The following is a 22756-nucleotide window of genomic DNA, read 5'->3' on the forward strand; positions in this document are numbered from 1 at the left end:
TTTCACCCAGAGAATTGTGAACTTATGGAATTCTCTACCACAGAAAGTTGTTGAGTCCAGTTCGTTGGATATAATCAAAAGGGAGTTAGATGTGGCCCTTACGGCTAAAGGGATCAGGGGGTATGGAGAGAAGGCAGGAGTGGGATACTGAAGTTGCATGATCAGCCATGATCATATTGAATGGTGCTGCTGGCTCAATGGGCCAAATGGCCTGCTCCTGCATCTATTTTCTATGTTTCTATGTTTCTATGTTTCTATGTTGCTTCATCCAGAAGATATTTCCTTGGTCCGAGCAACATGGGTACTACTGTGTTCCATGGATTATATCATTATCTTTGACTAAATTTAACCCTTTATTCCTCAATCCCATTTGTGATCAGCTATTTTCCAAATTTTTTTTTTAATAAAAGAGTTGATTGACACAGCATTGGGAGTCTATTCGAACATGAAAAAGGACGGGAAAAGACAAGCTGGCCCATCGAGCCTATCCTATTTTGGAATAGTTGTAAATTTCACATGCCATCACACCAATCCCATCGCGCCCTTCTCCCCCCTCCCCCCATGCAATCATGTAATATCCCGAGACAGGCGAAAAACCAGAGAAAGGTACCTATGTCCAATCCAGGGGAAAAAAACTCCACTATCCACTACTACATCCACTATACCTTCTAATCGCTAGTGTCACCTCAGGTTTATTCATGTTGTACTCGTGTTAGTTTTATGTTCACAGCCCAAGTTAAATATCTTGCTATGTCTACTGATACGTCCTTACTATACAGTATAAATGCACACGAGGCCCATACTTGAGAGAAGGTCAGTGTGTGACCTGTCCTTTATTCCTTAGCACTCAAGTGATGAAGGTGGGTGGAGCTTCCCCTTTTATACCTGAAGGTCCAGGTTACGAGTGTCTCCCACCTAGTGGTCAGTGTTCTCACGGTGTACAACTTAGGTCAGTTTATACATGGGTTACAATGCTGGTTGAATACATGACATCACCTCCCCTCCCAAAGTCTTATTGGGATCACAGGTTGAGTCTCTCTGGTGGTTTACGCTCCCTTGTAGAGCGCCTGAGTTGGGGCTCCGGTTGTTGGGCGCTGGCCTGAGTGTTTGCTGTTTGCGGTGCCTCAGGCCTGGCCGGACTGCCCACAGTGACTGGGCTCTCCTCCCTTTGGTTCCGGTGTTCGGTCACCTGTGGTGGAGTGAACTCTATATCGTGTTCTTCCTCTGCTTCTTCTATGGGGTTGCTAAACCTCCTTTTTGTTTGATCCACGTGTTTGCGGCAGATTTGTACATTGGTAAGTTTAACTACCAGAATCCTATTTCCCTCTTTGGCAACCACAGTGCCTGCGAGCCATTTGGGCCCTGCAGCGTAGTTGAGGACAAAAACAGGATCATTTACATCAATACATCGCGCCCTCGCATTCCTGTCATGGTAGTCATATTGTGACTGGCGCCTGCTCTCGACAATTTCTTTTATGGTGGTGTGTATAAGGGATAACCGGGTTTTGAGCATCCTTTCCATTAGTAGCTCTGCGGGTGGAACCCCTGTGAGTGAGTGTGGTCGGGATCTATAGGCCAACAGGAGGCGTGATAAGCGGGTTTGTAGGGAACCCCCTTGGATTCTGAGCGTCCCCTGTTTGATTATCTGCACTGCTCGTTCTGCCTGGCCGTTTGAGGCCGGCTTGAACGGTGCCGTTCTGACATGGTTAATTCCACTGCCGTCCATGAAGTCCTGGAATTCACTGCTTATGAAGCACGGGCCATTGTCGCTGACCAAGATGTCCGGTAGACCGTGGGCGGCGAACATTGCCCGTAGACTTTCTACCGTGGCAGAGGATGTGCTTGAATTTAAAATGTCATACTCGATCCATTTGGAGTAGGCGTCTACTACAACCAAAAACATTTTCCCCATGAAAGGACCTGCGTAGTCCACATGGATGCGTGACCAAGGCTTGGCGGGCCATGGCCAGGGGCTAAGGGGGGCTTCCCTGGGCGCATTGCCCAGCTGGGCACACGTGTTGCACCTGCGAACACAAAGTTCTAGATCTGCATCTATCCCTGGCCACCAAACGTGTGACCTGGCAATTGCCTTCATCGTGACAATCCCCGGGTGCCCATTGTGGAGTTCTCTGATGAACACCTCTCTGCCCATCTGGGGCATGACTATGCAGTTTCCCCACAGTAGGCAATCGGCCTGAATCGAGAGTTCATCCTTGCGCCTGTGAAATGGTTTAAATTTCTCAGGGCATGCCCTGTACGTGGCTGCCCAGTCCCCATTCAGGACACATTTCTTGACTAGAGACAATAGCGGGTCTCTATTTGTCCAGATTTTAATCTGACGGGCTGTCACAGGTGAGCCTTCGCTTCCGAAAGCTTCAACAGCCATAACCATCTCAGCAGCGTGCTCGGTAGCCCCCTCAGTGGTGGCTAGTGGGAGCCTGCTGAGTGCATCGGCGCAGTTTTCGGTGCCCGGTCTGTGCCGAATTGAGTAGTCATAGGCGGCTAACATGAGTGCCCACCTCTGTATGCGGGCCGATGCGTTTGCATTTATGGCTTTGTTGTCGGCCAAAAGGGACGTTAGGAGTTTATGATCTGTCTCCAGCTCAAATTTCCTGCCAAACAGGTACTGGTACATTTTCTTTACCGCATATACACATGCGAGCGCCTCCTTTTCTACGATCCCGTAGCCCCTTTCTGCCTGGGACAGACTTCTGGAGGCATAAGCTACCGGCTGTAACTGACCCTTGGCATTGCAACACACACCCGACACCATAGGACGACGCATCGCACGTTAACACAAGTTTCTTACATGGGTCATATAGCGTTAACAGATTGTTGGAACATAACAAATTGCATGCTCTATTAAAAGTCCTTTCCTGGCTGTCCCCCTAGACCCATTCGCGACCTTTGCGTAGGAGCACGTGTAGCAGCTCTAGCAGCATGCTCAATTTGGGAAGAAAGTTACCAAAATAGTTCAGGAGCCCCAGGAACGAACGCAGCTCCGTCGTGTTACGGGGTCTGGGTGCTCTCTGGATCGCTTCCATCTTGGACGCAGTAGGGCTGATCCCATCTGCTGCTACCCTCATCCCCAGGAATTCTACCTCTGGAGCTAGGAAGACGCACTTCGCCTTTTTGAGTCCAGTCTGCGTAGCACCTCCTCCAGGTTGTGGAGGTGTTCTTCAGTATCGCAACCCGTAATGAGGATGTCGTCCTGAAAAGCCACCGTCCCTGGAATCGACTTGAGGAGGCTTTCCATATTTCGTTGGAAGATCGCGGCGGCCGAGCGAATCCCGAACGGACATCTGTTGTACTCAAACAACCCCTTGTGTGTCATGATGGTGGTCAGCTTCTTCGACTCACTTGCCAGCTCCTGGGTCATGTAAGCTGAGATCAGGTCCAATTTTGAAAAAAGTTTGCCACCGGATAGCGTCGCAAAGAGGTCCTCCGCTCTCGGTAGCGGGTACTGGTCTTGGAGTGACACCCGATTGATGGTGGCCTTGTAATCACCACATATCCTGACCGACCCATCCGCCTTGAGCACCGGCACAAAGGGGCTCGCCCAGTCACTGAATTCGACTGGCGAGATGATGCCTTCCCTCAGCAGGCGGTCCAATTCGCCTTCTATCTTTTCCCGCATCACGTACGGCACCGCTCTGGCCTTGTGGTGTACTGGCCTGGCGTCCGGGTTTATGTGAATCACTACCTTGGCCCCCATGAAAGTGCCAATGCCGGGTTGAAATAATGAGTCAAATTTGTCCAGGACCTGTGAGCATGATACTCGCTCCACAGAGGAAATTGCATTGACATCGCTCCATTTCCAGTTCATGACAGCAAGCCAACTTCTCCCCAGTAGTGCGGGACCGTACCCTGGGACAATCCAGAGTGGCAGTCTGTTCTCCGAATCTTTGTGGGTCACGACTACCGTGGCGCTGCCTAGCACCGGAATGATCTGCTTTGTGTAAGTCCGTAGCTGTGTGTCAATCGGCGATAATTTTGGCCTCCTGGCCTTGGATGCCCACAACTTTTCGAACTGTTTGATACCCATCAGGGACTGGCTGGCACCCGTGTCTAACTCCATTGATACTGGGATGCCATTGAGGAGCACTTTCATCATTATCGGTGTCGTCCTGGTGTATATGTGCTCCACATGATCTCGCTGAACTTCAGCTTCCAGCGATTTCCCCCAGTGTCCATTTCTGCAATTTCTGCAGGTATTTTGCTCATCTCTGCAAACTCTGGCTGAGTGCGTGCCTCCACGCCTCCAGCATGAGTTGTGGTTTGAAACAAAAGGTCCCTTGCCAGTCGATCGTCCCTGACTGCCCCTGTTATTGTCCTTGAGTGCACCATTAACAGGTGTTGATGGCCCCATTACTGGCCGCATTGTCCCTTGCAATGGCGTGAATCGCTGTTCAGCTTGCCATTGTCTCTGTCGAACTCCCCCTCTGGGTTCGACTACATGTTGGGGCATGCCCGACTGCCCTTGTCTGCCTGGAGAACTGTGTGCTGCTTTAACAATGTTGAATCTCTGTCCCAACCATTCCTTAACACAGTACCTCTCGTCTGTTCTGCTAGTGGCCATGCTCACGTGGTTTAAATCCCAGTTTCTTGTCGCCATTGATATGTCCTTACTATACAGTATAAATGCACAGGAGGCCCATGCTTGAGAGAAGGTCAGTCTGTGACCTGTCCTTTATCCTTTAGCACTCAAGTCCAGGAAGTGGGTGGAGCTTCCCCTTTTATATCTGAAGGTCCAGGTTAGGAGTGTCTCCCACCTAGTGGTCAGTGTTCTCACAGTGTACAACTTAGGTCAGTTTATACATGGGTTACAACGCTGGTTGAATACATGACAGTTTACAATACTTATATGCTTACCACAGTCAGTAAATCAATAGGTTCTCTGATATCGTGTATTGTATCATTTAGCTGCGTTGCCTACTTTCTGGACAGTATCGGCCTAACCTCTGATTGAGTTCCGCTGAATTGCAGAGCACACACACACTATAGTTATAAAGCATTCCTTTTTAGCTAATTTCAGCTTCCTTTGGGTTTTTATCAGAATGGTGATTAATGATTGTTTAGCTAGTGAATTGATCTCAGATTAATACAGTTTCCACAAAGATTTTGAAATCTCCATGGTTTCTCTCATACAGAATCTCTAAGGTTTACCAGCTCAGTCCATGTAGATGTTCAAAGACAAGCTCCTGATTTAATCAATTCATTCATTAACATTGTTCTATAAAGATTGTAGTAAGCAGCAAATTGTTTAAGTGCATGGCTTTGGAATTCACTGAAGTTAATAGATTAGTGACTCCTCTGTAAATAATAATCTGTAAATTGTTCATTGAGTCAATTTAGTAGCTCATTATTCATTAAGTGTTAAAATCTTGGCAGTGTAAATGTATATTAGAATCTTTAAGTAATTCTAAACGCCCGTATTTATAAAGCATCATATCCTATCAAAAGATCTCAAAGCAATTTATATAATCAGATATCCATCTGAACAACCATACAAGGGTTCAGTTTAATATTTTAACCCATGGAGACCACCTTCAATAATGCAGCACTCCTTCAGTACTGCCTGAGAGTATGTGCTGAGTTCCTGGAACTCAAACTCAGCGCTCTCTGATCCACAGTTGAGAATACTGCCTCTGAACCAGATGACAATGTTTAGCCAATGATGTTGTGCAGTGCGGTCTACCTCTGTGTCAGAACGTCGTGGGCTCAAGCCTCAGTCCAGGACCGAAGCACATAATTTAGACTGACATGTCTGTACAGTACTGAGGGGCTGCTGCACTGTCGGATGAGATGTTAAACAGAGGCCCCATTTGCCTGTTCAGGTGGATACAAAAGATCCTATGGCACTTTTCAAAGAAAAGCAGGGGTATAGGATGCCAAGGTTGCAAATAGTCTGGCACAACCTTAGATAGTGGCTTGCTGGGTGGGTTGGGGGGGTGGGGTGGGGGAGGGGGGGCGTGGGGGGCTTGCGGTGGAATCGATGGCAAGGGTACAGGGTTAGTTACAGGAGCTGAAGACAATGGCTCTGGTCTTCCCAATGTTTAACTGGAGGAAATCGCAGTTCATCCAAAGCTGATTTGAACAAGCAGTCCAATAACACAGAGGGTTGAGACAGGTGGTGGAGAAGACGAGCTGAGTGTTGTCAGTGTTCATGTGAAATCTGACCCCATGTCTGAATGATGTCACCAAAGGGTAGCATATAAATGAGTAAGAGGAGGGGACCAAGAATAGATGCTTGGGGATTCCAGAGGTAATGGTGTGGGGGCACAAATTCTACCACCACTGCAGACCTGAGGGCCAGGATGTCACCAAATATGCTGTGGACATCAGGAGACTTGTGGCGCCGTGCGATTTTGGCACACACCTTGATGAGGCGTTGCGAGACGTCTTGTTATGGGGATTGGACATGAGAGTCTCCTTCACAAGCTGCTATCTACTGAACCTACAGTCAGCCTGCAGCAAGCCATCAACATCAGCCGGGCATTTATGACCTCGACTTGCAGCACCAAGCAGATGATCCACACAGTCTCAAACCCGGCAGGTACTATTCACAGGATAGCGCCCGTCATGGACAAAACTGCAGAACATGACTCTGTCCAGGGCAGAGAGCACAGACCTTAGTGTCCTGGAACTCAGAGTCCGCCGAGGGGGACTAATAGAGTAGCACCATGCTGGCGCTGCGGAAGAAGCCATGGGGCTCAGGTTTGCGGAGTATACGTGCAATACCTGCCACACGAAAGGCCACCTTCAGCATATGTGCAAAAGAGACACGACTCACCGTGTGGCTGAGGAGATGGTAGATGATCTGCTATCCAGCGAGGAGCATTGCGGTTTGGCTCGACAGGCATCCCAGCCCCAGGTAGAAGAAGATGATGTGTTTGGACTGTATACGTGTACTGACGATTCGGCCCCAGTGACTATGGAAGTCAAGATTAACGGAGTCCCAGTGAGTATGGAAGTGGACACGGGGTCGGGTCAGTCGCCGGGAAACTTTTGATAAACTGTGGATCAACCCAGCTGCACGACCCAAGCTGGTCCCGGTCACGGCGATGCTGCGCACCTACACCAAGAAACTGATACCTGTTCTTGGCAGAGCGGATGTGCAGGTATCTCACGGTGGTGAGGCGCACAGTTTACCTTTGTGGATCATTGCAGGCGATGGGCCGACGCTGCTAGGCAGGAGATGGATGGGGAAGGTCCGTGGGAGCTGGGAAGACTTCATTCCTCCACAGACCGCTGTCCCCCGTGTTCACAGGCAGAGCAGGCCTCCACCTTCGGATTGGATGGCAGCGAAGGAAGCGTGTGTGGGGTTGGGCAGAGCAGCGGCGGCCGTCAACTCTTCCCTGCAAAGTCTGAGAGTGAGAAAGAGGCGCTAGAACCAGCAGCAGCGCCGACCGAGCTGGAGAAGAGAGAGGGAGAGCAGGCAGCAGCTCGGTGGATTTCTGGTAGCGGCGGATCTCCCTCAGAGCCACGGTGCCGGGTATGTAGCGATCAGGCTTCTTCACTCCACCCGTGGCCGGAGCGCTCTTCTGGGCCATTTTGGTCGCCAGTTGTTTGCGGAGAGAGGGAGAGGGAGAGCAGGCCGCAGCACAGCGAGTTCAAGATGGAGGCGAGCCTCGTGGCAGCAAAGTTCTGCAGAGAGAGGCAGGCAGGCACCAGCAGAGCACCTAAAATGGCGGCGCCCAGTAGAAACCTCGTGGAAAAATCAAAATGGCATCTGAAAAGGGAAATGTACCTGGGAGTCTTAAAGGGGCCTTACACCGTTGGCGGTCCCCACAAAGAGACTTTTGTAAGGGCAAGAGTGAGTCAAAATGATTACTGTGATTTGAATGATGACGTGATTTATGACAAGAGTTAATATTTTGATGCTAAAATGATTACTGTGATTAAAATGATTGAGATGATTGGTGAAAAGAGTTAATATCACAATGCACAGTTAAAAGGGTTAATGGATCTGTGACTAACATGACTAATGGATTAATGCGATTTCTGATTTTATGTGATTTATGCAATTGTTCAGGGCTGCAGACAAGCCACAAAAGGCAACTATTTTGTGTGAACAGAGGCAACGCACCAGTTGCGATACCCTGTCTCAGCGCAGCCCATTACCTCGGGCAAAAAGGGGCAGTATGTCACCACCACACCTCATCCAGTGGAGTTGAGATTTAATAACTGTTCAGTGTACCTGCAACCTTTTGATATAACTCTTCAACGCATACAAATGTACTGTCCATGTGTACCTGCTTTCTACTGGAGATTATGTTTGTGTACTTGTGTCACCCATGTAAGGACTGCAAATACCACATGCTTGCACCAGATCGCAAGTATAATCTCTACATGGGGGAGGGGGGGAAAGAGGGAAGTGGATGGTCATGGACTCACACTCACAAATCAACCAGGATGAACCAGGCCGAGGTTACCGGCAATTTGCTTTTGGAACTGGGGGGGGAGTGAGATGTTATGTATTGTCCATGTACATTAAATGTATAGTTACAATGGTGCGCCACAAGGGGCACTGTGGTGGGAGACCCGAAAGTACCTGCGAGACAGAGTATAAAAGGCTGACCACCACACCTGAAGGGCACTCTGGAGTTACACAATAAAGGACCAAGGTCACAGCAGTTACTGCAACACCAGACTGTGTGGAGTCAGTGAATTGAGTGCTACATACATTACAAGATCCAGATTATTTTCATAGCGAGAGCGCTTAGGGAAAGGATTGGATCACGCTAATTCAGATCACAACAATCTGTCTTCCTGCTCCTTCCTTGTCAATTAAAAAAAAAGACAGATCGACATACAGTCCTTCGTCACACTTACACAAGCCTCTTGTTGCACAGTCTCCAGGATACGTTTTGCCGGAATCAAGAAATCCAGTAAACAGCAGAGCCCATCTCCCTTGTATGCTGTGTCGATGACCCTGAAGATCTGACTGAGGACTGTGGGGGCAGTGGCGTTGAATGGAGGGTACAAAGCAGAGAGAATTCTTTGAATGCAGGTGTCGAGCGATTGCGAATTCTGAGTAAAAGAAGAAATATGTATCAGCAACGTCTTCCAAAGTGATGCAAAATTACAATTAATGAACTTCACAGACCAATTATTAATTTTAGACAAAAACAGAGAAGGGTGTTATAGGGAACTTATATGAGGGGACCATATTTCAGTGTGCTTTGTGTAAGGATACTGTTTATAAAGAACATGTTTAGGATTTCATTATACACAGCGCACAAAGCAAATCGTCTCCCACAATAGGTATTGTGTGTAGCATTTAACAAGCTACTAAATGCTTGGGAAAGTGCTGGCAATTTAAAAAAAAATTCTGGAGTGAAAGAGCCAGAATAGCTTTGCACCATTTTTATCACGCTGCTGTTATGTGCAAGTGGCTACATGATGTGCTTCAATTAGATTTATGTCACTATAAAAAAAAAAGTATGGTAGACACTTCTTCACAAAGACACTGCTCCACAAAGAAAAAATAAGAGCATGAATCATGTTAATGATAATCGCTGCATTTTAGAACTGAGAAGTGCTTGCAGATTTAAAACTAAGTTCCTTTACCAATCCTTCTGAGGTCTAAGATCCAAATTATTGACAGAATTCCAGAATATCTTTATAACACACTTTTAACTGTATATTTTTTTTCTCTATTAAAGGATTATAATGCATGTATAACAAGAACTGCTTTGTCTTTTAGGCACAGTCGTGCCAGAGACAGATCTCTTCTAATCTCAAATGGAAATCCGACATTATCCACATTAGTAACGTTGCTTCCAAGTAGCTCCCTCTTACAGGCCAAAACTGCAGACTTGCATTCAGGCAGATAAATTCACTGATACTGTGGGGACCACACTTGCAGGCAGTGTGGATAGAAGATAAGACGTGAGCATTGGTCACTGATCCTGTCGGGAGCCGCACTTGAGGAAGTGTGGATAGGAGATAAGACTCTAGTTTTGTAACCCTGATTCTCTGACCTACCGCCCCCGCCCCCCCGAGCAAGGCTTCCTGGAATGGTGAATTCACCCAATGATTATTGTTCTTCTAACACCGCTCTGAGTCTTCGCTAATTCTTTGCTTTCCCTCTATAGTTGCTTTTAAGCCTCAAATTAACCATCCTACACCATCTTCCTCCTGTCTACATCCTCACTGTGCAGACCAAAACTACGCCGCACTGGCTCCTACATCAACTTGTCCTTTCCTAGAACCTTTAAACTGGACCCCTTGCTCCCATTGGTCTTTGCCTCCACCAACAATCTTCATGATTTTAAAATTCAAAATTGGTGTTACGAAATCATTGCCTTCTCCTTTATTCCTTTCAACCTTGGTGCTATCCTTGGTCATTCACCTCAATTTAAACAAAAACATTATTCCTCTTGTAAGAACAATAATTTCAACAATCCACTCTTTCTGTGGAGAGCCAGGGCTCAGGTGATTGGTACTATTGTGTTGTGTCGTAACTCGGACCAGCACTGCCTTCAAGTACTGCTCCCCACTGGGAGCACAAGGTCAGTAAGTTTACACTAACGTGCGGAAAAGTGCAGAGTGCAACAATCTTGTCAAGGAAGGGCAAGATAAAACCTTACTGTCTCTTGTGACCTTATTTTTTGTCATAACATTAACAGCATCCAGGGGCTCAAACTGAAGGGTACCAGCAATCCCACAGAGTAACAAGTTAGAGTATTAAAGTAATTCACTTTTCATGGGCCTATTATTTCTGAGAAGCTCTGTTTAAATAGGAAGAGAGCGGGCAATACAGCAGCCAGGACTATGTGGAAGGAAGTGGCACAAGTCGTGAGTGGCAACTCCGTAACCTGCATACCCTCGACAAGGTCTGCAAAGGTAGGTAGGATGGCTGTAAGCAGCCGTTAGAATGTATTTTGTATATTTTAGACAGTAGACCTACATTTACCCTAGAAGTCCAGTCACAAATATAAAGATATCACAACGCCCACTAAATGATCTGCTACGACACCTGCACATGGACAACTTCAGTTAAATGGGTACATCCTGCATCCTGCAATGCATGTCCGTTGTAGCCTCACTACTTCGGTGGGAATTTCATAAGAGAACTGATATTAATTCTCAACTAGCTGTAAAATTCATCAACCTGCGATTGATGAGAACAAGTATTCTTTTCTCATGCAGGAAAGGATTGTGAACAATTCCTGAAAAGCGCAGGCTGCAGGAGGAGGAACAGCAGCAGAAGGGAGAGAAAGAGGAGAAGGGACAGAAGGAGGAGGAGGGACAAAAAGAGGAGGGAGAGCAGGAGGAGAGAGGGCAGGAGGAGGGAGAGGAGAAGGAGGAACAGCAGGAGGAGGAGGGGGGAGAGCAGGAGGAAGAGCAGGAGGAGGGAGAGGAGGAGGAGGAACAGCAGGAGGAGGAGGGAGAGCAGGAGGAGGGACAGCAGGAAGAGGAGGCAAAGCAAATTCTGGGAACTCAGTCAGCTAATGCTGCCGGGGTTGGAGATGTGGGAGGGCTTGCACAGGCAGATGCTTTATGCTGACTAAGGTTTGTTAATTGTTAAAGATCAGAAATAAGGAGACCATTACATGAGTCTAACTGGAATGAAAAACAGGACAGCAAGAAAGGCATTGTGGGTGATAATAATACCCACAGGATAGGTAGGAGAGGGCTGGTTGGGAGTTAAAAATTAAAATGTGAGGAACACTTCCCCAACCTGCCACCATGTGTACAGCAGTGTGTAATGTGTGTACAGCAGTGTGTACTGTGTGGACAGCAGCATGTACTGTGTGTACAGCAGTGTATACTGTGTGTACTGCGTGTACAGCAGCATGTACTGTGTGTACAGCAGTGTGTACAGCAGCATGTACTGTGTGTACAGCAGCATGTACTATGTGTAGAGCAGTGTGTACTGCAGCATGTACTGTGTGTACAGCAGTGTGTACTGTGTGTACAGCAGCATGTACTGTGTGTACTGTGTGTGCTGTGTGCACAGCAGTGTGTACTGTGTGTACGCAGCATGTACTGCATGTACAGCAGCATGTACTGTGTGTACAGCAGTGTGTACTGCGTGTACTGTATGTACTGTGTGTACAGCAGTGTGTACTGTGTGTACAGCAGCATGTACTGTGTGTACTGTGTGTGCTGTGTGCACAGCAGTGTGTACTGTGTGTACTGTGTGTACAGCAGCATGTACTGCATGTACAGCAGCATGTACTGTGTGTACAGCAGTGTGTACTGCGTGTACTGTATGTACTGTGTGTACAACAGTGTGTACTGTGTGTACTATGTGTACATCACTGTGTACTGTGTGTACAGCAGTGTGTACTGAGTGTATTGTGTCGCGCAACTGCCTGTCTTGGAGACAGGACACTTCATTATAATATGTAAATCAGGCTCCCACAGTGCAGTTAGGAACCTGATTTAAATTTAACGGTGGCTGCAGAAGGTAAGTGTTTCTTAGAGCATTCCTTGTGGGCCGGGGAAGCAGGAGTGCTTCCCCCCAGCTCCTCAAGGGAACCTTTGGCCTCCCTTCTGCTAATGGTGGTCTCTCTTCATTGTCGCAATTGGCCAACCCCACCGCCCCCCGCCGCCCCCAACCCTGTGTCTTGAGCTGCCTGCTCTGTGATCGGCCAACCTCGCCTCAACCCCAACCTTTCCCAATTGCGTGGATTGTCCCATACGGCCCCCGCTGTGCCCACCTGCCACTGGTTTTCCCATCCAGCAACCAGTCCACCTGCCAACCTGCTCGCCTGCCAATCTGTCCGGCTGGCAGGCAGGAAACGGAAGAAAAAAATGATAATAAGGTCCTGCCATTAAATTTTGCAGGACCTCTGCATTCCCCCCTCCTCCCCACAAATATCAGCCCAATTATATCTCTTTCTTCATTTTTCCACAGAAGCCGGAAACCTTCTACATTTGGCACTGCCAGCAGAAATTGGCCCATTCTGTCATGAACTCTTTACACTCACTTAGAACAAAAGAATTAGGAGCAGGTGTAGGCCATACGGTCCTTTGAACCTGTTCCACCATTCAATAAGATTATGGCTGATCTTCAACCTCAACTCCACTTTCCCACCTGATCCCGTATCCCTTGATTCCCCTACAGTTCAAAAATCTATCGATCGCAGCCTTGAATGTACTCATCGATTCAGCATCCACAGCCCTCTGGGGTAAAGAGTCCCAAAGATTCACAACTCTCCGAGTGAAGAAATTCCTCCTCGTCTCAGTCCTAAATGACTGACCCCTTATCCTGAGACATATGACTCCTAGTTCCAGACTCTCCAGCCAGAGGAAACAATCTTTCAGCATCTACCCTGTGAAGCCCACTCAGAATCTTATCTGTTTCAATGAGATCACTCTCATTCTTCTAAAATCCAGAGACTATAGACCCATTCTACTTAATCTCTCCTCATAAGACAATCCTCTCACCCCAGGAATCAATCAAACGAACCTTCGTTTCACACCCTCCCCCCCCCCTCAAGACATAAAAGGCGTACAGTACTCCAGGTGTGGTCTCACCAAAGCCATGTATAGTTGCAGTAAGACTTCCTACTCTTGTACTCCAACCGTTGTGCAATAAAGGCCAACATACCATTTGCCTTCCTAACTAGTCCAAATAGCTTAACTCAGAGTGATACAGATTGTCGAGATGAGGAATTGGCATGGGCTGTTTCACAACTCACAAGGAAGCCAGAGGATGAGCTATTAGAGGTGGAGCATGATAACCTGAGCAGAGACTGAGGAGAAGCCAGACACTGACCGTTGAGCATTCAGACAATGCTCAGGAGTCCTGCCATGAAAAGACAAATGCTTGATGTGCATCGGAGCCATATGATGCAAAGACTCTCCGAAGATGCTGCAGATGACTAAGGTGCCAGCACAGTCCAATGCCATTCAGAAGTATTGGGACTCAAGCTCTTCATATCTGCTGCAAGTCCAAACAACACCAATTACCTTTGATGGTTACATCCTTAGGCCACCTTCATCTACTAACTATCTTCTCATGATTGCATGTCTAGCCGCAAATAGAACTCCCCTTCTGCTCCGCTGCTAAGATTCACTCCCAAGATCACATCCTTCTTTTTTCCCAAAGACTTTTTTTTCCTTCAACAACTTTTAACTCTGGTCACCTGTAAATCGCTGCCGAGGGGTTAACTCAATATTGAACTGTTCAGAATGCGGGTGAGTTTTAACTCCCACATGCAGGGTTAGCCAATGAAATGGGAGAAACAATAATTCTCAGAATCAGCTGTGAACTGTAATTAGGAGCCATTATACCTTTTGAAACTGTACAATTAACTGAGCAAAATTGCTGATCAATGGATGTTACAGGGTGAGGAAAGGCAGGTTTAATGCCCAAGTCCTGGAAGTCCTACTGCAAAGAGTCAGGGAGAGAAGGAAAGTTGTATATAGGACTGATGAACAACTGTCCCCAGAAGTGCCTGGTGGGGCAGGCATGGGCCTTTTTTAAATGGACCAATAAGGGTGACACTGGGTTGTCCCAAGGTCACCAAACAAGAATCATCACAACAAGTGTCCCTATTAGGGCGCCATTAATATTGGAAAGAAACATATGGTTCAATCAAACTAAAAGAAGCCAAAATAAGCAACCAAGTTCTATCAATGGTAAACGGAACCAACGACATCATAGTGTCATCAGCATCTATAAAGGTCTATAAGACACAACTGTACCGGGCAGTAGGCATCGGGTATACTGTTGGGCACCGGGTGCTCCCTCTCCAGAGCTATTCGGGCACGGACAAGACTGCAGAAGAGAAGTATGCAGCCAGAGCGACCCCAACTCCCACCCCCGCCCTCCCCTCCCCATGGATCCCACCCATCTTGGACCTACAACTTATTGTTTCAGCTAAAAACAGGTCCACAAGAAGATCCTCCGATTTACTCTGTGCCCCTTGACTGCACCAGGCGGCCAAAGATTAGGAACGTGGGGCTAAAGTGTCATCAAATGTTGAGGAGCAACTATACAGGGGCTGCAGCTTCTCACACTGAATATATACATGGGCCATGGACTCCTGTCAGCCGCAAAAATCAGGAAACTGTAGCATACTGCTGGCTCTGTGCAGCACTCTCCACCCCGGATTCCCAATGATGCAGAGAAGGTCGCCTGTGAAATAGCATAGAGAGAATTTCCAGGAGACGCTCAAGTAGCGAGGCGCTAGTTCCCGAGGGAGGTTTCGGGGATGGCAGGCATGGGAGGAGGTAGCAGAAAGCAGGCAGGATCAGGATAGGTTGTAGTTGAGTTGCCAATTACTCATTGCAGCTATTTGTGTTCCTAGAAAACACAGGTGTGTTGGGTTTGGTAGTGTTTTTTTAATTAGTTATGTCACTAAATGTTACATACAAACATCTGCCATTTCGTGTTATCTGGGCCATGGTCCACGGATTTCACTTGCTGCTACATTTAACCTTTCAGGGTTGACTGTTAAACTCCAACTTTATTTGTACAAACAAACCATATTTAAATTTTAATGACAAAAGTTGAAAGATAAAATTGTAAGAATTATGGAATTGGAGGTAACTTTAGGAGAGGGATTGATAATTGGTTTGGAGGTAGTAGACAAAGGGATACAGGCAATGTGACTCCCAAAGATCTGTAACAGTGCCTCAGCTTTTCACCATATATATCAATGACATCGATAAAGAACTGCAGAGTTTAATATTCAACTTTGCAGTTCACACCAAGTTAGGAGGAGCAGTAAGTTGTGTAGATGGGAGCAGGAAGTTCCAAAGGGATATGGACAGATTAAGTGAGTGAACAAAACTGGAAGATTGAGTTCAATGTGAGGAAGTGTGAGGTCATCCATTTTGGATCCAAGAAAGAAAAACAGGATATTTTCTTCATGGCGAGAAATTCTAAACTGTGCAAGAACAAAAGCTTTTGGGTGTCCAGGTACACAAATCACTAAAAGCTAGTGCACATAAAGTAATCAAAAAGGCTCATGGAATGTTAGTCTTTATCGCAAGAGAAATGGAATACATAGGGTAAGAAGTGATTCTTCTGTTGTACACAGCCTCTGACATCACTTTCATCATGCAGTCCTGGGCACCACAGCTCAGGAAAGATATATTGGTCTTGGAGGGGGGATACCGCACAGATTATTTAGCAAATTGATACAGGGGATTAAAAGGTTAAATTATGAGGACAGGTTGCATAAACTTGGGTTGCATTCCTGAAGTACAGATGGTTAAATGGTGATCTAATCAAGATGTTTAAAATGATTTAATAGAGTAGGTGGAGAGAAGCTATTTCTTCTGGTGGGGAATCCAGAACAAGGAGACACAAAGTTAAAATTAGAGCTAGGCCAGTCAGGAGTGAAATCCGAAGCACTTTTACGCACAAAGGATAGTGGAAATGTGGAATTATCTCCCCCAAAGGGCTGTGATTGCTGGGACAATTGGAGCTTTCAAGACTGAGATCGCTAGATTTTTCTTAGATAAGGATATCAAGGAATATGGGTCAAAGCCGGGTAAATGGAGATGAGGTACAGTTCAGCCATGATCTAATTGAATGGTGGAACAAGCTCTGTGGCCTACTCCTGTTCCTGAGTACCAGATGATCTCCTGCATTGTTGCTCATGGTGAGTCCGAGAACATACCATTTTATAACAATAGGGTTGTCTTGCCATTGAGGGCACAACATCAGAGCTAGTGAGTTACATTGACTAAATAAGTCAAATTCTGCTTTTATTACATGATACTCTAGGATTTTAGCTATTGTAATTGGATTCTGCAACTCTGTCCATTAGGATAACCCGTAAATGAGTGGCATGTTTTAGAAACATAGAAACATAGAAAATAGATGCAGGAGCAGGACATTCGGCCCTTCGAGCCTGCACCACCATTCAGTATGATCATGGCTGATCATGCAACTTCAGTACCCCACTCCTGCCTTTTCTCCATACCCCCCTGATCCCTTTAGCCGTAAGGGCCACATCTAACTCCCTTTTGAATATATCCAACGAACTGGACTCAACAACTTTCTGTGGTAGAGAATTCCACAAGTTCACAATTCTCTGGGTGAAAAAGTTTCTCCTCATCTCGGTCCTAGATGGCTTACCCCTTATCCTTAGACTGTGACCCCTGGTTCTGGACTTCCCCAACATCGGGAACATTCTTCCTGCATTTAACCTGTCCAATCTCGTCTGAAATTTATATGTTTCCATGAGATCCCCTCTCGTTCTTCTAAATTCCAGTAATAGAAGGGGCGACAATGCAAGAAGACGCACATGGATATATACATACTTAAGCACATAAACACACCTTTGGCTTTTCCTGCCACAATGATGACTATTGCATGCATTCATTCTGACTCACTATTTACAACAATTTTCCAAAGTGTTACAATATTGCCTTTGGGTTATGGAGGTGGTTTTGATTCGTGCCACAACAAAGTTTGTGGATTCTGGCACCCTCCCTGATAACCTCGGGTTTTTAGCATAATATAGCTCATAAGCAGACACTATTTTAATGCCAACCTAAATTCTCCTGCATCATAAACAGTGATATTTTTATAGATATATTCTTTTAAATTGAGATAAAATCCTCAGAGTTAAACTGTTCCATTTCTAAATAAATAATATTTAAATTCTGCATGGTATACAGAATTACATAGAATTAACAGCACAGAAATCGGCCATTTGGCCCAGGTAGTCCATGCCGGTGTTTATGTTCCACACAAGCCTCCTCCCTCCTACTTCATTTAACCCTATCAGCTGATACAACTTGGGCTATTGCCAAATGAAAAAATATTATCAAATAGTATCATGTGTTTGAAGTGTTTTATTGATAGTGTATCTCAGAGAGTTTACTGCTTTTTCAAATAAAGGTGCTGATTATTACATTTCTCATCCCTCACCTTAGTCTCAGTTCCCACAGAACTGATCAAATGACAATGAAGGGTAAATTTGAATTTTCAATCGAAACTTCTTTCATGTGATATTTTGAGCTGATTCCCATTTTAGAGAAACACCGCGACCATCTCTATTTGTTAATGGAGAACAAACATAGAATCAAGAGATGAATTTTAAAGTGGAAAATACCTATAGATTCACCAACATCAAGTAATATATAAATTGGTTCTCGCACACACAAGAAAAAAACATTCAGCTCATTATTCCTGCTTCTTCCACAGACCACATATAATCTACACGATCGCGCCTTCAGTGCCATTTAATCTCCGAAGGTGCTGTATAAATACTCTTTGATCTCAATAGTAATCAAGCAATAATTCCACAACTCCTATCTCCATCCCTACTCTGCTGCCCTCTACAGACAACAGCCTCTCCTGCAGCCCCAACTCCATTATAATCCTCTGGCCCCCAAAAATATTTACTCACCTGAGGTTTACAACTAATTCAAGTTTGAAATGCTTATAGCAGTGGAACAGCTTGTCTTGAGTTACCAATTGAAAATTAGAATCAGTAAACTATTTAAGCTTTAGGCAATTTATGTACAGTGTATTGATGTAACAATATGATGCCCTAAGGAATGAGTTTTTACCTATGATTCATTGCACGTCTGTATGAGGCACTAAAGGTAGGTGAAGTGCTTTCACTGGGAGGGGCAGAAATCATGAATCGAGTCTATCATGGGCAGCCAGCTGCATAATGCCTTGGCTTAGACAGAAATGTCTGAGTCAGAAAGTTGTTGGTTCAAGTCACACTCCAGACATTTGATCACAAAATCTAGGCTGATACTGCAGTACTGAGAGATGGCTGCACTGTCAGAATTGCAGCCTTTCAGATGAGATGTTAAATCTGTGTGCCTTCTCAGGTGGTCTTAAACGATCCCATGGCACTATTTGAAGGCATGGGGTTCTCCCTGGTATCCTGACCAATATTTATCCCTCAATATGTATTCATCATTAAAAAAAGATTACCTGGTTGCTGTTTGTGGGAGCTTGTTGTGTGCAAATTGGCTGCAGAATTTCTGACATTACAGTAGTGACTACATTACAAAAGTACTTAATTGGTTGTAAAGCATTTTGTGATGTCCCAGAGTTATGAAATACATTACATAAATGCAAGTCTTTCTTTCAAAGGATACCACTCTATCCGTCAAACCAACAAATAGCTCCTCCTCAATATGTGCTAAGAGTCTGAGAGCAAAAATAATAAAAGCAAATATTTCACCATTTTTGAGTATGAAAATGTTTGTTTTGAGTCCTGCTTTCATTATCCCCAGCAAATAAGATCATACTTTTAAAGCATTTTCTTCAGGAAAAAAAATTGTTCAGCTCTTCACCCAGGATCGAGACTTTCAGAGGTGCCATTACATGCAACTGATGCAATTATAGATGTGAATGTGATTTACATATTTTGACCTTGTGTTTGTAAACCAGAACAGGTTGTCAAACACTTTTCTGAGGAGACAATAGGAGGAAGATTCCAGAGGGGTTCTGCCAGTCTCCTGCTATGACTGTGCCAGGAGACTGGCGGAACTCTCCGGAATTTCCGGCGGTTTCTAGGCGATCCTCTGTCTGCCCCTTACAAGGCAAATGACGCCAAGAGGACTGCCATTTTGGGGCAGAGCCAGAAGTGGGGAATCCGGACACTGGGAACACCCCTCCTTTGACTCAGTCTGGACCCGGCGTATTAGTGGAGGACGGTACACCGAGTGAGATATGGCATCCCGGCCTCCACTTGGATGACATCAGTGGGGTCCAGGCCAAAGAAGCAGCTGAGACACCTAGAAAAGAAAGATTGAACCCTTAGTCCAGTAGGCTAAGCAGGCTATTGCCAAGGTTGGGGAAGAGGGCCTAGTCAAACCCTCGCCCCATCCCCAAGCACAACTGTAGATTTTCAGCCCCAATGCTACTTTAAAATTAGATTTTAGCTTCACTAAAATGTTATATTTTAGACACAGCACTTTCTTATATACAATATAACCCACAAAGAGTTGGCTCAAAAATACAGCTTACTTGGGCATTTTAATCAGTAACAAATGGGCATTCTTACAGTATTGGGCGAAGTATCAATGATAAACTTCATATGCTACAAATCAATAGGCTATTCAGCAGAAGCATACTATAGACCAGATTTATAATCTCACCACACTGAAAGGCTTTACTGTTTTATTGTTCTGGGATGCGTATTAAAAATTGTTTCATATTCCAGCCTCCGTCAGTTGACCTGATTTCTTCAACAACTGTTGACCAATTTGCAAAAAAGTGTGATCTACACTAACAGCTGTTGTTCGACAATCTATAGCTCTTCCCCAAAAATGGGCTGAATGGAGTCAATTTAAATTCTTTGTCTGAATTAGTTTTACTGTGGCCACTTTTGAATTGAAGGTTTTTCATGAAATAAAAATAAACAACAGTAAACAGAACATAGCCTAGCACACATGCAAACAGGATGAATTTTGGCACGTGCTGCTCTCTTCTTTTATGCATAAGTTGTTGTGTCTTAAAACATACAGCTCTCTGCGGCTGCAAGTGGGAACTGTGCAAAATGTGACTTCCTATGCACTGTATTCAAGTCTTTTACTTTGCAGACATTCTCCTCACAATTTCTTTTTGAGACGGGGAGTGCATTAGATCCCTGGAACACTTAACATGGATAAGCACCCAGTTACCAGTGAGTGGGTCTTCCTGGGAGCATACTGAAGGTAAAAGAAAAAAGAAAGACTTGCATTTATATAGCACCTTCCACGACCACCAAACGCTCCAAAGCACTTTACAGCTAATGAAGTATTATTTTTGAAGTATAGTCATTGTTGTAATGTAGGAAACTCAGCAACTAATTTGCACACAGCAAGCTCCCACAAACAGTAATGTGATAATGATCAGATAATCTGTTTTCGTTGTTGATTGAGGGATAAATATTGGCCAGGACACCGGGGATAACTCTCCTGCTTTTCTTCGGAATAGCATCATAAGATCTTTTACATCCACCTGATAGGGCAGATGGAGCCTCAGTTTACATCTCATCCGAATGGGCGGCACCTCCAATAGTGTAGCACTCCCTCAGTACTGCATTTGAGTGTCAGCCTAGTTTTTTGTCCACAACCTTCTGACTCAGAGGGGAGGGTTCTCCCAATTGAGCCATGGCTGACACACATTATGGGCCCAAGTTTCCACACGATAAAAAACGGGCGCCCCTCCGAGCTGGGCGCCCGTTTTTCGCGCCTAAAACGGCGCCGGAAAAAAACCGCGCGATTCTGGAGCGCCTTGTCTGTTTGGCGCGGCGCCCAGGGGGGCGGAGCCTACACTCGCGCCGATTTTGTAAGTGGGAGGGGGCGGGTACCATTTAAATTAGTTTTTTTCCTGCCGGCAATGCTGCGCGTGCGCGTTGGAGCGTTCGCACATGCTCAGTGTGAAAAAAACATTGGCACTCGGCCATTTTTGTAGTTCTTTGTAGCTGTTTAATTTTTGAACATTTTTTAATAAAAGCACATTGCCATCAGCACATCAGCACTGAGAAGGCCGCGGGAACAAACGGCTTTCTCCTCCCCCCCCCCCCCGAGGGAACGAACGGCTTTCTCCTCCCCCCCCCCCCCGAGGGAACGAACGGCTTTCTCCTCCCCCCCCCCCCGAGGGAACGAACGGCTTTCTCCTCCCCCCCCCCCCCGAGGGAACGAACGGCTTTCTCCTCCCCCCCCCCCCCCGAGGGAACGAACGCCTGCACCATTCTCCCTGGCTGAAGCACTTTCACACAGGTAGGAAGATAGTTTATTTAATCTTTTCTTTGCTTATAAATGTTTATTCAGGTTGGATTTATTTGTATAATATTTGTAGAAGTATAAATAAGGATTTATTATAGAATTTAATGACTTCCCTTCCCCCCCCCACCTCGTTCTAGACGCCTAATTTGTAACCTGCGCCTTATTTTTTAATGTGTAGACAAGGTTTTTTCAGTTCTACAAAAATCTTCACTTGCTCCATTCTAAGTTAGTTTGGAGTACGTTTTCACTGTGGAAACTTTGAAATCAGGCGTCAGTGGCCGGACACGCCCCCTTTTGAAGAAAAAATTCTGTTCCAAAGTGGAACTGTTCTACCTGACTAGAACTGCAGAAAAAAAAATGTGGAGAATTGCGATTTCTAAGATAGTCCGTTCTCCACCAGTTGCTCCTAAAAATCAGGCGCAAATCATGTAGAAACTTGGGCCTTATATATTATGATTCCCCAGTAGCTTTGTGGGGGGGAGGAAGACACAAGAATATAGGGTAGCTTACATCTGATCTCTGACAACCTAACTACTGAAATATATCTGATTCTTGGGTTCTAGTTGGGGTGAAGGGAGATGGGAAAGATGACATGATCAGATGTAATCAAGTTGGATATGCCTGTGAATTCCAATAGTATACTGGAAGCTCTCTGATTTTGCACTGACCACATTAAGTTCAAAACTTTCACTCTTCAGCTGTTCTGAACTGTTATGCACACTTAGGCACAATTTTTTTTTAACATTTCTTCTAAGCAGTGGTATTCTCGAACATGAACATCAATATTGTAGCTGAATAGCACTGACAGCAGGAATGTATATGAGAGGCCAGAAATTTCAGTGCACAAGTAGCAACTAGCTTTTCTAAGACGACTGGATTAGCCTCTATATTGTAAAATGTACAGTGCACAGGACCATCTTTACCACTCTATATTCACTGATGTTTACATAGAGGAGCTGTGAGCCAAAAAAAAACATTTTTAACATTGAAGCACCCTTGTATGTAACTATGTAGCTCAGTATCTTTCTATGTGTCAATAATAATTAAGGTGTGTTTCACCAAATGTTTTATTCAGTGCCTGGAGATGAACTGTATC

The 22756-nt window shown here is 45.5% G+C and overlaps 1 protein-coding gene across 1 annotated transcript in view; it reads right to left on the reverse strand.

Annotated features, from left to right (window-relative positions):
* The window catches only part of LOC139277517 (pleckstrin homology domain-containing family G member 4B), a 176355-nt gene that overhangs the window by 118499 nt on the left and 35100 nt on the right, over positions 1-22756 (reverse strand). Inside the window, exon 2 of the mRNA XM_070896064.1 lies at positions 8836-9033. Within this exon, the coding sequence (XP_070752165.1) occupies positions 8836-9033 (198 nt within the window). The remainder of the gene's footprint in view (positions 1-8835; positions 9034-22756) is intronic.

This window comes from Pristiophorus japonicus, chromosome 12 (assembly GCF_044704955.1).
Source record: "Pristiophorus japonicus isolate sPriJap1 chromosome 12, sPriJap1.hap1, whole genome shotgun sequence".
Taxonomy (NCBI): Eukaryota; Metazoa; Chordata; class Chondrichthyes; family Pristiophoridae; genus Pristiophorus; species Pristiophorus japonicus.